Here is a 12,203-nt window from a genome sequence, read left to right as displayed (position 1 = left end):
GGTTTGGGTTTGAAGGTCAAAGTATTGTTCAAAGAGAGAAGAAAGTGATTGAAGAGCTGCAAGTCACTAGTGAAGCATCTTCAGCTTTGATCTTCTTTGGCACATGAACCTTTTCAGAATGGAGAAGACGAAAGAGAGGGTATGTATGAAAAAGTGAGAGCTTTGGCTTAAAAGGAGCTCTGCCTAACGTGAAAGAGAAATGTGTGATGGAATCAAAATTTGAAAATTTCATCCAAACAGAGGCTTTACATAAAAGGGTGGAATTATGATTAGAGCACTAAAACAAACACGGCCTAGATTTTTGCGACGATTTTTTTACATATGTCGCTAAAAATTGATAATTAGTGACTTTTTTTGTCACGATTTTTTATAAATTGCTGTTAAAACTTATAATTAATGACGTTTTTCTTTAACAAATTTTTCAAATTGTCACTGAAAGTTTAAAATTAGTGACTTTTTTGTGATGAATTTTTTTAATTGTTGCTAAAATTTATAATTAATGACATTTTTTGTAATAATTTTTTTAAATTATCGTTAAAAATTAACAATTAGTGACATATTTTAATAAATATATAATAAAAATACTATTATTAATTATTATAAGACCTATTAAATAAAAAATCTACTTGGGGTTGTTTGGGATGTCTTAAATAAGTGTACTTTTTGACTTTTTGAACTAAAAAGTTGAGGAAAAAAAGATGGTTGTTTGGGATAACTTTTGACTTTTTACGAAAAAATGTGTATTAAAAATTTGTATAAATTAGTTTATAGAAAAGGCTTAGGATAGATAGGCAGTGTGGTGGATGCCCTAGCTAGCAGCGTATGCAGAGTAGTGTATAGGAGATGGTTGCCTCCTTTTTGGGCATTGAATTGGACGGTGTTGTTCGGCCCGTGGGGGCCCACCATGGGTCCCGTTTTGCTATTCGGAACTGTTCAATGTGTAAAACTCATCGAGTACTATATGCTTGTAAAAAATCACGTTGATCGAATATCTATAGTATCTGATCAGATTAATTTTTTGTCAACCGTTAACTATAACACCATTCATTTTTTATACAAAACTGACTTGATCATGTAGTTAGCGATATCCGATTAACGTGATTTTTTACAGGCATATAGTACTCAACGATTTCTATACATTGACGATTTAGATTATCAAAATGGGACCCGTGATAAGCCCCCATGTGTCGAACAACACCGTCTTGTTTACTTCTCCGCCTGTTCCCTTTGTATAAACGGTGGGCAATTAAAGTACAACTCACGTGACATGCCATGTGAGTTGTACCTTTTTTTGTAAAATTAATTTTTTATATTTTTTTGGTGAATAGTGATAACATTTTAACTTTTTTAATAATTTTTTGACTTTTTAATTTCTTTGAGGTATGTCAAACCAGCCCTTAATAAGACCTACACATAATTTTTTCTTTATTTATAAATTATGTTTGAATAGTTGATTTGTATTTAAAAAGTTTACTCCAACACCACAAATAACAGCAGTGATACATCTCCTAAAGATACAGGTCTAAACAAAATTCTATACACTTGCTTAAGGATGGTCTAATTCCCTTAATTTGATTGTTTGTATGTACTGAAACTCTGATACTTTGTTCTCCTTTTCATTTGAATCAAAAAAACACATACACACAAAAAAAAAAAAAAAAAAAAACAAAAAACAAACAAGACACAAACATCATTATCATTGTACAACATGTTTGTTTGGTGGAATTGAAGGGTGGGATTGGACTAATAGTCCGTTGTTTGTTTCGAATTTTTTGCACTAGACTAATAGTCTATCTGGACTATTAATCCCAAACTGTTGGACTATAGTATCTCATGGGGGGATGAGACACAAATCATGAGATTACTCATCCCATGAGATTAGGTTGCCAAATTACATTGTTGACCCTCTAGTATTAACACTATGTTTCGGAACTTAAGAGAGAAAAGAAAAGAAATAATTACTTAAGTTATAAGAGAAAAAAAAAAGAGAAAGGAAATGATTGTAATTTATCTCCTTCTTGTTCGGATAAGTAAGAAATAAAAGAAAATAAATAATTATGATTTCTCTCCTTCTTATTTGGTTAGATTTCATAAGAGAAAAGAAAAGAAATTATTTTATGTTATATAACCAAAATAACCTTTTTATATGTTCAATCATTTTATTTCTTTTATCTTTACAGGGACAAAAATGGTATTATGAAAATATTGATTTCTTTTTTCTCCAAATCTCTCAACTTTTGGGAAGATTGAAAATGAGGTTATAAGAGAAATGAGTTTTTCTCTGTTTCTCTCAATTTTTTCCCATTTCTCTCTACTTAAATTATCCAAACAAATAAGAAAAATACATATCTCTCAGTTTCTTTTCTTTTATCTCCAAATCACTCAATCCAAACATAAGCTAAATATATTTTTCGCACGGTATTAATTATACTTAATAAAGTAGTCTCAATTTAAAAATAAAATAATTTTATTTAATTTTTATTGATGTTTTATTTATTTTCTTTTTAAGATAATTTTTTATAGATATTTTATTTTAAAATTTTGTTGATATTTTATTTAATTTCATTACTTAACAATTATTATTTTTTAAAATAAATTTATTTAAAATTTTAATTAAAAAATAGCATATATTTTTAATGATTTTTATTGATTTAATTTTTTAAAAAAATTATTTAATTGTGTAAAAAATAAAATAAAATAAAATAATTTTTTTTATTTAATTTGGCTAAAAATAATTAAAATATTAAAGATATGTTTAATATTGCTATTACTTAGTAAATAATTGAAAAAAGTAAATTAGTCATTTGAGCATTTATCGTTCTTCATAATATTCCAAACAAATATAAGATTATGTCCTATCTATCCAAATAACCATTTCTTAATATTTAATCTCATGACTAAATAAATATGGAATACATATTCTATCCAATCAAATAGTTTAAAAACTATGAATTCTAGAATTATAATTTGATAGATTCCAATTTTCCTTTATTCAGGAGTGTTTTGGGAAGTTGGTAAAAAGTTAACTTTTGAATTTTTACCAAACTTTTTAGCTTTTTGGAAAGTGATTTGGAAAGTTGGTAAAAAATTGACTTTTTACTTTTTAGTTTAATATTTATTTGTGGTGTCAAATCAAATTAAAATAACCAAAATACTCTTACCTAACATAAGAATTTTTTATTTTTTATTTTTTTTTCAAAGGCCCTAATTTATAATTTTACACCTGCATTTTTAGCACTTGCCAAACCAATTTTTTGACGTTTTTGACACTTGCATTTTTAAATATTTTGTCAAAAAACGTGACTTTTTACTATATTCTCAAGATGACACTCAATCCGTCCAAACAAATATACTATAATACATAATCCCATTAAAATTTATTAAAGCTCTTTTATTAAAATTCCTAATCATTTCGTGTACTAAGATTTTCTATATGATGCGAATAAAACTTTCCTTTCACTTTCATTCGAAACTGTAAAATTGTGCCGAGGGTCGACAGAACAACTGATCACATGCTTTGACTCACTAGGTAATTCGACGCATGTCTACGTATTATTAGTCTGTGCTTTCTAACAAGTAGATTTGTGGTTAAAATAGTAACAAAAGATAAAAATAAGTTATTTTAATCATAACAAACAAAACATAACATTTAATCCATAATTATTACATACTTCTCTCACAAAAAAATTCAAAAAAATTCTTTACAAATCAAACTTTTTAATCCAAATTAAAATAATCAAAAAAATCAAAAAATCAATCCATTTGTGAAACGAAGGCTGAGGGAGCTCAGTTCACTGGATCACCTCAGCTATGAATCTCACCAGATACGAAATTAAGAAAAGATTATGAAGCGCATGCCTCATGTTTCTGTAAATATTATTATTTGTCATATAATTTTAAGGGATATTTATTAATAAATCTTATCTTATAAACAAATATTTTAATTAGTTTTAATTTTTTTTTTCTTGATCTGTTAAGTCTTATTAGTAGAGATTTTCTTTTTGTATGGTCTTATTTTTTATTTTGATAATATTTTTGTGGATAACTATACCTTTTTATTAATATGATAGGTATGATGTGATACTTTAATGTTACAAGTATGAATGTGACACTCCACGATGTGACAGTCTAAAAAAAATTAAAAATTCCTTAGTGTATTTTTTTAAAATGTGACAACGTGATAGATATGATATAACATCCCAAAACTTTTACTTCAAAAAAATAAAATAAAAACTCATTAGCGTACTTTTCTCAAATGTAATAACGTGGCAGGTATGATGTGACAATTTTAAAAAAATAAAAACTCTTTACTGTACTTTTCTCAAACGTGATAATGTAACGAGTATGATGTGACACTCTAAAAAAAATAAAAACTCCATAATGTATTTTTTTTTAAACATGACAACTTAGCAGGTATAATGTGACACTTAAAAAAAATTTAGTGTACTTTTTCAAACGTTACAATGTGTGGCGAGTATGATATGACACTCTAAAAAAATTAAAAATTTCTTAGTGTACTTTTCTCAAACGTGATAACGTGGCGGGTATGATGTAACACTTTAAAAAAAATAAAAACTCTTTAATATACTTTTCTCAAATGTGACAACGTAGCGAGAATGATGTGACACTTCAAAAAAATAAAAAATTTCTTAGTGTACTTTTCTCAAACGTGACAACATGATGGGTATGATGTAACACTCTTAAAAAAATTAAAAACTTCTTAGTATATTTTTTTCAAACGTGACATGTGACACTCCAATGTGACGAGTATGATGTGACACTCTAAAAAAATTAAAAACTTTTTACTAGTGTACTTTTCTTAAATGTGACATTCTAACGTGACATGTGTGATGTAATACTAAAAACTCTTTAGTGTATTTTTTTTAAACGTGACACACTAATGTGGCGGATAAATGGGTCATTACACATCCAAAAGAATTAAATGGATCACAAGAAAAAATATAGAATTATATGAATTACAAGTCCAAAATATGAGACTTATTAGTCAATCTTCCTATTTTTAAATATATATATACATATATATATATGTATCATTTTATATATAAAATATCAAAAAAAATTTAGCCATCCTATTAGAAATTATTTCTATAGTATATAATTTTTATTTTATTTTATGTATATATGATTTATATATTATATATGTATATATGTATTTTGTGTATATGGTGACCCTTCCGTAATAACATCCTATTCGGTACCTGCCTCTAACTTCTTATTTTTATTTCACATCAGAGTCATCGTACGGTGGAAAACAGCTCTACGGTGCTGACATGTATACGGCGTCGTTTTTCTATGGTGCTAACCAGCTCACACAGTAAATTAATGTCCCGACCCGAAGGCCGAAATCACGCGGCGTCAGCAACCCAGCGAAATAAATCAATACGCGCAGACTGATGACGTGGCGGTTTCCGGTTGGTGAGTGTGTTGAATTCGTTTCACAGCTGATCTGCACCATGCACAGCCCAAAAATATATAAATCATAAAAACAAAAACAAAAAAAATATATATAAAAAACGCTTCTCTTTCTCACTCTCTCTCTCTCTAGTCTCGTCTCTCTCTTCTCCTCTCTCTCTAAAAAAAGTTGCAGGGGTCTCTCATTATTTCTATCACGTTTCGGACTCTGTTTCATCTTCTCTCTCTGAAGACATACATATATATATATATATAGAGAGAGAGAGAGAGAGGGTGTTGGTGGAGGAGAGAGAGAGAAAGAGTAAAAAGCATGGGTTGTTTTCCATGCTCTGGAAATCCGAACAAACAACTGGAGAAGGAGAAGACAAGTCGCAATAACAATCAAAATAGACGAGATGATCAAACACAGTCCACCTCAGGTATAGTAGTAATCACTGAACAAGTGATTCGATCGTTGTTTGTTTTCTCTATTTGGTTTTTGCATTCAATCAGTATCATTTCATTGTGAGGGAAGAAATGAAAAAGAAAAAGAATCAGCTAATTTTTTTGAAATTGAAGTTATTGGGTGATTCTGTGAAATGGGTTTGATCTAAATTGATCAAAATTTGGTATTTTTGTTGTTGATCTTTATGTGTCTCACCTGGGTTTGCACTGGATTAAATCTCAGGAGTGCATTGTTTAGGTATTGCTTTTTTGGTACTTCTTAGTTCTTTTTCTTTTGTCTTCATCATTTTGTTTTGTTTCTTTTCTTCTTTTTCTTTTTTGCTTTAGTTTGATTTAGATTGTGATTGGTTTTCAAATTCACACTTCTTGTATTTTTCAGTTCCTATTCCCATTTCAGATTTTCGAACAATTGGGTCTTTTCACCTCTGTGTGTGTGTGTGTGTGTGGAAGCAAAACTTTTGACTTTGGGGTTGGGTGTAGGGAAAGGCTAAATTTTGATTAGTCTAAGAAGTAAGAATTATGTATTTTTTATTACATGTTTGAATCTTTGTATATGAAGAATTATGTGTTTTTTCATTCTATTAATTCGGGTACTCTTAAGATTATTGCTAGTTTCTAAGCAGTTGCAAAAATCGTATGTTGGTTCTATAACTGTTTTGGGATAGTATATGGTTGTGATTGTTGCTGTACAAATATAATTGTGTTTTTGGAAATTCTAATTCAAAATTTCAAAATCTTTCTTGAATGTGCATAATGTTTGCTTTCTTCTGAGTCGGTTCGTTGTTTTCTTCTCTATTTTAATAATAATTGTGGTCATCATGTTTCCGCTTTTGTGAGAATCATATAAGAATCGAGTTTTGGCTTTTAGCCACCATGTGCATTTTGTGTCGTTTTCTCTGTTCTTCAAATGGGCTCTCACTCTCACATGTTTTTTGGTGTTTGTTTATGTGATTTAGATACATTGAGATCAAGTCCATATAAAGGTGTGAAGGACCCTAAAGTAGTAAATCAATCTCTGGCAGCAAAGGAGTTGGATGTGAAGGAGGTAATTAAGGATGCAGGGACTGAGAATAATAAGGCAAGGACATTTACTTTTGATCAATTGGTGGCGGCAACAGAAACCTTCAATTCGGATTATTTTTTGGGTGAGGGAGGTTTTGGCAAGGTTTATAAGGGAAAATTGGAGGATACGGACCAGGTTGGTTGAAACCTCATGTGATACCGGTCATTAAATAACTAGATTTTTTTGCTGTTATTGCCTATGAGGCTATGCCCATCTTGGTGGGTTAGATTTAAATCTTTAAACAAAGCTGGCAATCAGACCTGAATATTCGCGTTTTTGTGCAGATTGTAGCTATCAAGCAACTTGACCGTAATGGGTTGCAAGGGATTAGAGAATTCATTGTTGAAGTATTGACACTGGGTCTTGCTAACCACCCTAATCTGGTTAAATTAATTGGTTATTGTGCTGAGGGAGAACAGAGGCTGTTGGTATATGAGTACATGGCATTAGGATCTTTGGAAGATCATTTGCATGGTATATTTTTTTTTCCCACCAATCTTCCATTATCATCATTTGATTTTTCTTAGTTCTTTTCCATTTGCTCAAGCTTTCTGTAAGTTTTAATGCAGGTCCTTCTCTTTCTTTTGTTTTTGGACTCTTTTTGCCTCCTAATACATTTTCCATACTTCCTTTTTCTTGTTCAGACCTTAGGCCTAATAGGAAACGACTTGATTGGAATACTAGAATGAAGATAGCGGCTGGTGCAGCAAAGGGCTTAGAGTATTTGCATGATAAAATGAAGCCTCCTGTTATTTATCGTGATTTGAAATGCTCAAACATTTTGCTTGACGAAGCCTATAATCCCAAGCTATCTGATTTTGGTTTGGCTAAAGTAGGTCCGGTTGGAGATAAGACTCATGTTTCTACCAGAGTGATGGGCACATACGGGTATTGTGCACCAGATTATGCAATGACCGGTCAGCTCACATTCAAATCGGATATTTACAGCTTTGGGGTTGTTCTTTTGGAGATCATCACAGGCAGGAAAGCAATTGATAATATGAGACCCACTGCTGAGCAAAATCTGGTTGCATGGGTAAGTAAGTTACTTTTTGTTTTCCCACTCTTTCCTGCTAATCTCTTTATAGATTATTTGCGTAACAGATATTGGTTGTCCTTTTCAAAAAATTTGTACCGAAAGCAATATGTTGAGATGCCGATGATCTTTTAACCAACTGAACTGCCTTGAGTAAGTAAGCATCATTTTGGGTAGGTCACTTTTCTGATTGAATAGTAATTATCCATACAAGAGTCAATGATTATAAAAAAGTATAAGAAACCAGTCGGTTAAAGTTCATGCTTGATAAGATTGATATTCATTTGTAGGAATCTCTTTTCGTTTGTGGCTTCTCTGGGGAATCATCGTCAATTTTAGAGGGCCACTTGGATTGTGATGTTTTTGTGGTTTGGGCCCCTGTCCAAAAGGACTCTAGTAGTGAGAAGCCCTGCATGATTAGAGTCTGGGGCCCACACTTCCAAGTATCCTATGTTTTGTATAATTTTTGTAGTGTTTATATCATTTTATGCTTTTACTTGAAATAGTAACACGTTTTTGAAACTTTGAAGTTCTTATCATTATCTATATGAATTTTAATCACAGTTAGGGGTAACTATTTCTGTGTCTTATTAGGCTTGTTTAGAAACTAGATGATCTTACTAAAACTTTTCATTCTTAAGAAATTCTACAAACCAACTGAATATATGGGAAGTAACCTAATATTTTAGAATGTTGAATTTGGTAGAGTCAATAAGGATGTACACCAAATGAGGAAAATGGCAACTGAATATAATATTGAATTTTTTAATACAAGAAAAGAACAAACATAGGAATGATGAAATGATATGATTTCTTTAATCATGAATTTGAATGTATGATAAATCTCACTCCTACAAATAGATGATGTACATTCTATTTCTTACCACTGCCATAAGTAGATGATGATGAAATTTTTTTTCAATATTGATGTGCTCTTCTAGCCTTTTTATTATTTGTTGCTGAGAGAAATTGATGTACAAGCGAGTTTAGTGATGTCGGAAATTTATGCTCTTAGAAACTTCTTTAAAAAAAAAACGACGCTCAATTAGTATATATTAATGTGTATTTAGAAGGGGAAAGATTGAGTGCATACCTAACTTTTGGCATAATGCACAAACAAAGTGATGGTCTCAAGCAAGGTTCTGAAAAGCGGTTGCGGTCGCCGTAACGGTGGCGGTGACGCGGTTGCGGTTGCGGTTGCGAGGTGTAAAGGCCGTAGTGTAACGGTTGCGGTAACCGGAACCGTGAATTTTTTTATTTTTTGCACAATTTGAAAAAAACTTACCAATACGCATATTTTTTTTCCATAATCATATTTATTGGGTTAAAAATAAATATTGATCAATTTTTTGTAAATTGTTAAGTATAATCCAATATATTTCATATTTTTAAATCACTATAAATTGAGTTTTTTACATTTTATTTTAATAATTAATAACTTTATATTATACAAAAAATCAATCACTAACTATTATATATAAGATAAACAATAACAAAGTAAGAGAATAAATAAAAGCGTAAATATATATATACATATTTTAACCAAGCCAAATAGATGACCACACTTATTATTATTATTATTATTTTCAAACAATATATAGATAGACACACACAAACAAAATAGTTTAGTAATAGCAGCTGAATAGAATAGCATAGGTCTTACAACTTCAACAAATCAATAACATGTCCTTCATCTTCCTTCTTCCCTCTTCTCTCTCTGTCTCTTGCTCCTCCATTCTCTCTTTATCTTCTCTCTTCTCTCTATCCCTCTTTCCCCATTTTCAGCTTTTTTTTGTGTTTTTTTGAAACAAACAGTTTGGAACCGTTACGTAATGGTGTGTAACAGGCCGTTACGACTGTTACGGCACCGTTACGACCGCTACGGCAGCCGCTACGGCCGACACACCTGTGAATCTCAATCACACTGCAAAAGCGGCCGTAACGGGTGGCGGCAACCGCCAAAACTGTTACGTAACGGCGTTACGTAACGGTTGCGGCCGCTTTTTAAAACCTTGGTCTCAAGACTTAAACCCATAATCTTAAAGTTATTAGGCAAAGCCTTACCCATTAAACCAATGGTCACCCCTTGCTCTTGGAAACTTCTATGGAACTAAAAATGGTTAGTGATGCCATTGTCGGGGATTTAATGCCCTCCCTGGGGAACTGTTGTAGAATTAAAAATGTGACTGGATTTCTGAGTTATCCTCAAATGTTTAAACATGTTCCATACTCATCAATCATACCTTAGAGATTCCTTGAAGGTGGATAATAACCTAGTACTGTAGTTTGATTCATAGAAGCCAGAGGTTGAGCTTTGTAAATATATCTGACCTGGAAGAAGGATCAGTTCTGAACCAGTTAAAACTTTTCTGTTCCCAAGATTTTCAATGGTTACATTGGTACAAACTAGTTGATGACAATATTATGGAAATTGTCATACCCCAGTGCATCTTTATCCTGTTAACAGGTTCGGAAGAGGTAGTGGATAGGCATCCTTATCCCCACTTTGGAAGAGGTAAGTGGATAGGCATCCTTATCCCCACTTTTTTATGGAAAAAGCTGATTCCCCATGACTCGAACATGCATTAATGCAATTTTCTCGACCATTCTTTTGTACTAAACAGCTTCATTGGCTATTAAAATCTGGGTTTACAACTTAAGTAGCAGATCTCTTTGAGGTCATTTTTACTTGTATGTCTTTACTTTGAATTTGAAGTTGCTCATGAAGCTCTCTAGAAACTAGTTAGTGAATTCACACACATCTTGGTTAGAGAATGTAATGAACACATGACATGACATGCATCGAAGAAGTGAACTACAAAAATAATAAAATGACCTCTTGGTATGCCTTGAATGCAACAATATATGCCTTTTTTTTAATATATGTTCGTTTGCATTCTGATTGTTATTTTGTTTGTCTTGATAGACTTATTTCATTTTCACTTTCACAGTATGAAAGCCTCACATAATAGCCTACCTAGCTAGAATAGATTAGTTGTTTGTCATAATCTTTTGAATCTCAAAAATTGATAATTGGTGGTAAAAAAAAAGAGAAGGAAACCCCATATTGAAGACTTTAAAAATGAAAAATTAAAGAGGAAAAGGAGGTTGCCTAAAATTTAATTACCCGGGATTCATTTGCAGGCACGACCCCTGTTCAAAGACCGGAGAAAATTCCCACAGATGGCCGATCCGGTGCTCGAAGGTAAGTATCCCACGAGAGGCTTGTATCAAGCTCTTGCCATTGCTGCAATGTGTGTCCAAGAGCAACCAAACATGAGGCCTCTCATTGCTGACATAGTCACAGCTTTGAATTACCTTGCTTCCCAAACATACGATCCCCTAACCCATCCTCTCCAAAGCTCCTCCCGGAGGGCTGCATCTTCTTACCGATCATCTTCTCACCGATCAGAAAAGGATTCTGAAGACAACGGACGAGGGAGAGCCGAACCAGAGGACTAGTTTTTAAATATCATGTGCCTGGTTATCATTTTTTTTTTTTTTTTTTGTGTCCACAGAGGATAACAGGTGCTACTTTCCAATCATAGACTCTTTATGGAAATTATAGGGATATTCTTCCATTTTTGTCCCTCTTTTTCCATGTAAATGAAGCTGTGATTCATATATATATATATATATATAATATGTAAGATACGTCTTTGTAGAAAAAGTTTTCTGTAGTTATAGTTTAATCTTCATATCATTATAAATAAAGAGAAAATTCCTTATTCTTGCTTCCTATTTGCTGTTTTCTTCTCTGTTATTTTCTTCTTCTTTTTCTGCTTATTTTAAATTTTTATTTTGTTCTTCTCAACTTTTATGAAATTTGGTAGATGAGCTTTATTAAACAAGTTTTTAGCATTTTTGGATGTCATTAAAATAGGTTTATGTTCAAGTTAAAGTTATGCTAATCACCCTCCTTTCAATCGAACAAACTGGACTCCTTCCCCTCATAAATTTCCAACTGCCTTTTTATGTTTTGAATAAAGTGGAAAGTTAAAATTCAAAATCAAATTGTATAGGGTTTGATGTGTATATGCAAGTGGAAACAAGACTTGTTCCTACATAAAAACAATTTTTGGATTAAAATCATTTTTTCGCGATGAAGACATGAATCTAAAAGACACCAACGATAGTCGAATTTAAGATGGCTAAATTTACTGTTCACGTCATGACTTTTAACTGTTAGGCTATATGTATGGCTTTGCTTTCTGGGTCTAACGTAGA

At 31.7% G+C, this 12,203-nt stretch overlaps 1 protein-coding gene across 4 annotated transcripts; it reads left to right on the top strand.

Annotated features, from left to right (window-relative positions):
* The first annotated feature begins 5,514 nt into the window (after positions 1 to 5,514).
* On the top strand, positions 5,515 to 11,715 carry LOC114287072 (putative serine/threonine-protein kinase PBL7). Of its 4 annotated transcripts, none has more exons than XM_028230338.2 (5): positions 5,515 to 5,852; positions 6,834 to 7,075; positions 7,225 to 7,414; positions 7,585 to 7,976; positions 11,121 to 11,715. In XM_028230338.2, exons 1-5 carry the CDS (start codon positions 5,744 to 5,746, stop codon positions 11,436 to 11,438), a joined length of 1,251 nt encoding a protein of 416 aa, XP_028086139.1. In that variant the 5' UTR covers positions 5,515 to 5,743; the 3' UTR covers positions 11,439 to 11,715. The 4 variants fall into 4 exon arrangements, with proteins under 4 accessions (XP_028086139.1, XP_028086140.1, XP_082761972.1 ...); XM_028230339.2 differs by having other exon boundaries at positions 5,516 to 5,852; positions 7,585 to 7,980; XM_082905846.1 differs by having other exon boundaries at positions 5,516 to 5,852; positions 7,585 to 8,129.
* The last annotated feature ends 488 nt before the right edge of the window (positions 11,716 to 12,203 follow it).

This window comes from Camellia sinensis, chromosome 14 (genome assembly GCF_055761805.1).
Source record: "Camellia sinensis isolate YWXY chromosome 14, ASM5576180v1, whole genome shotgun sequence".
NCBI lineage: Eukaryota > Viridiplantae > Streptophyta > Magnoliopsida > Ericales > Theaceae > Camellia > Camellia sinensis.
The sequence above is the reverse complement of the archived record's forward strand: the minus strand, read 5'-3'. Positions and strand labels throughout refer to the sequence as shown.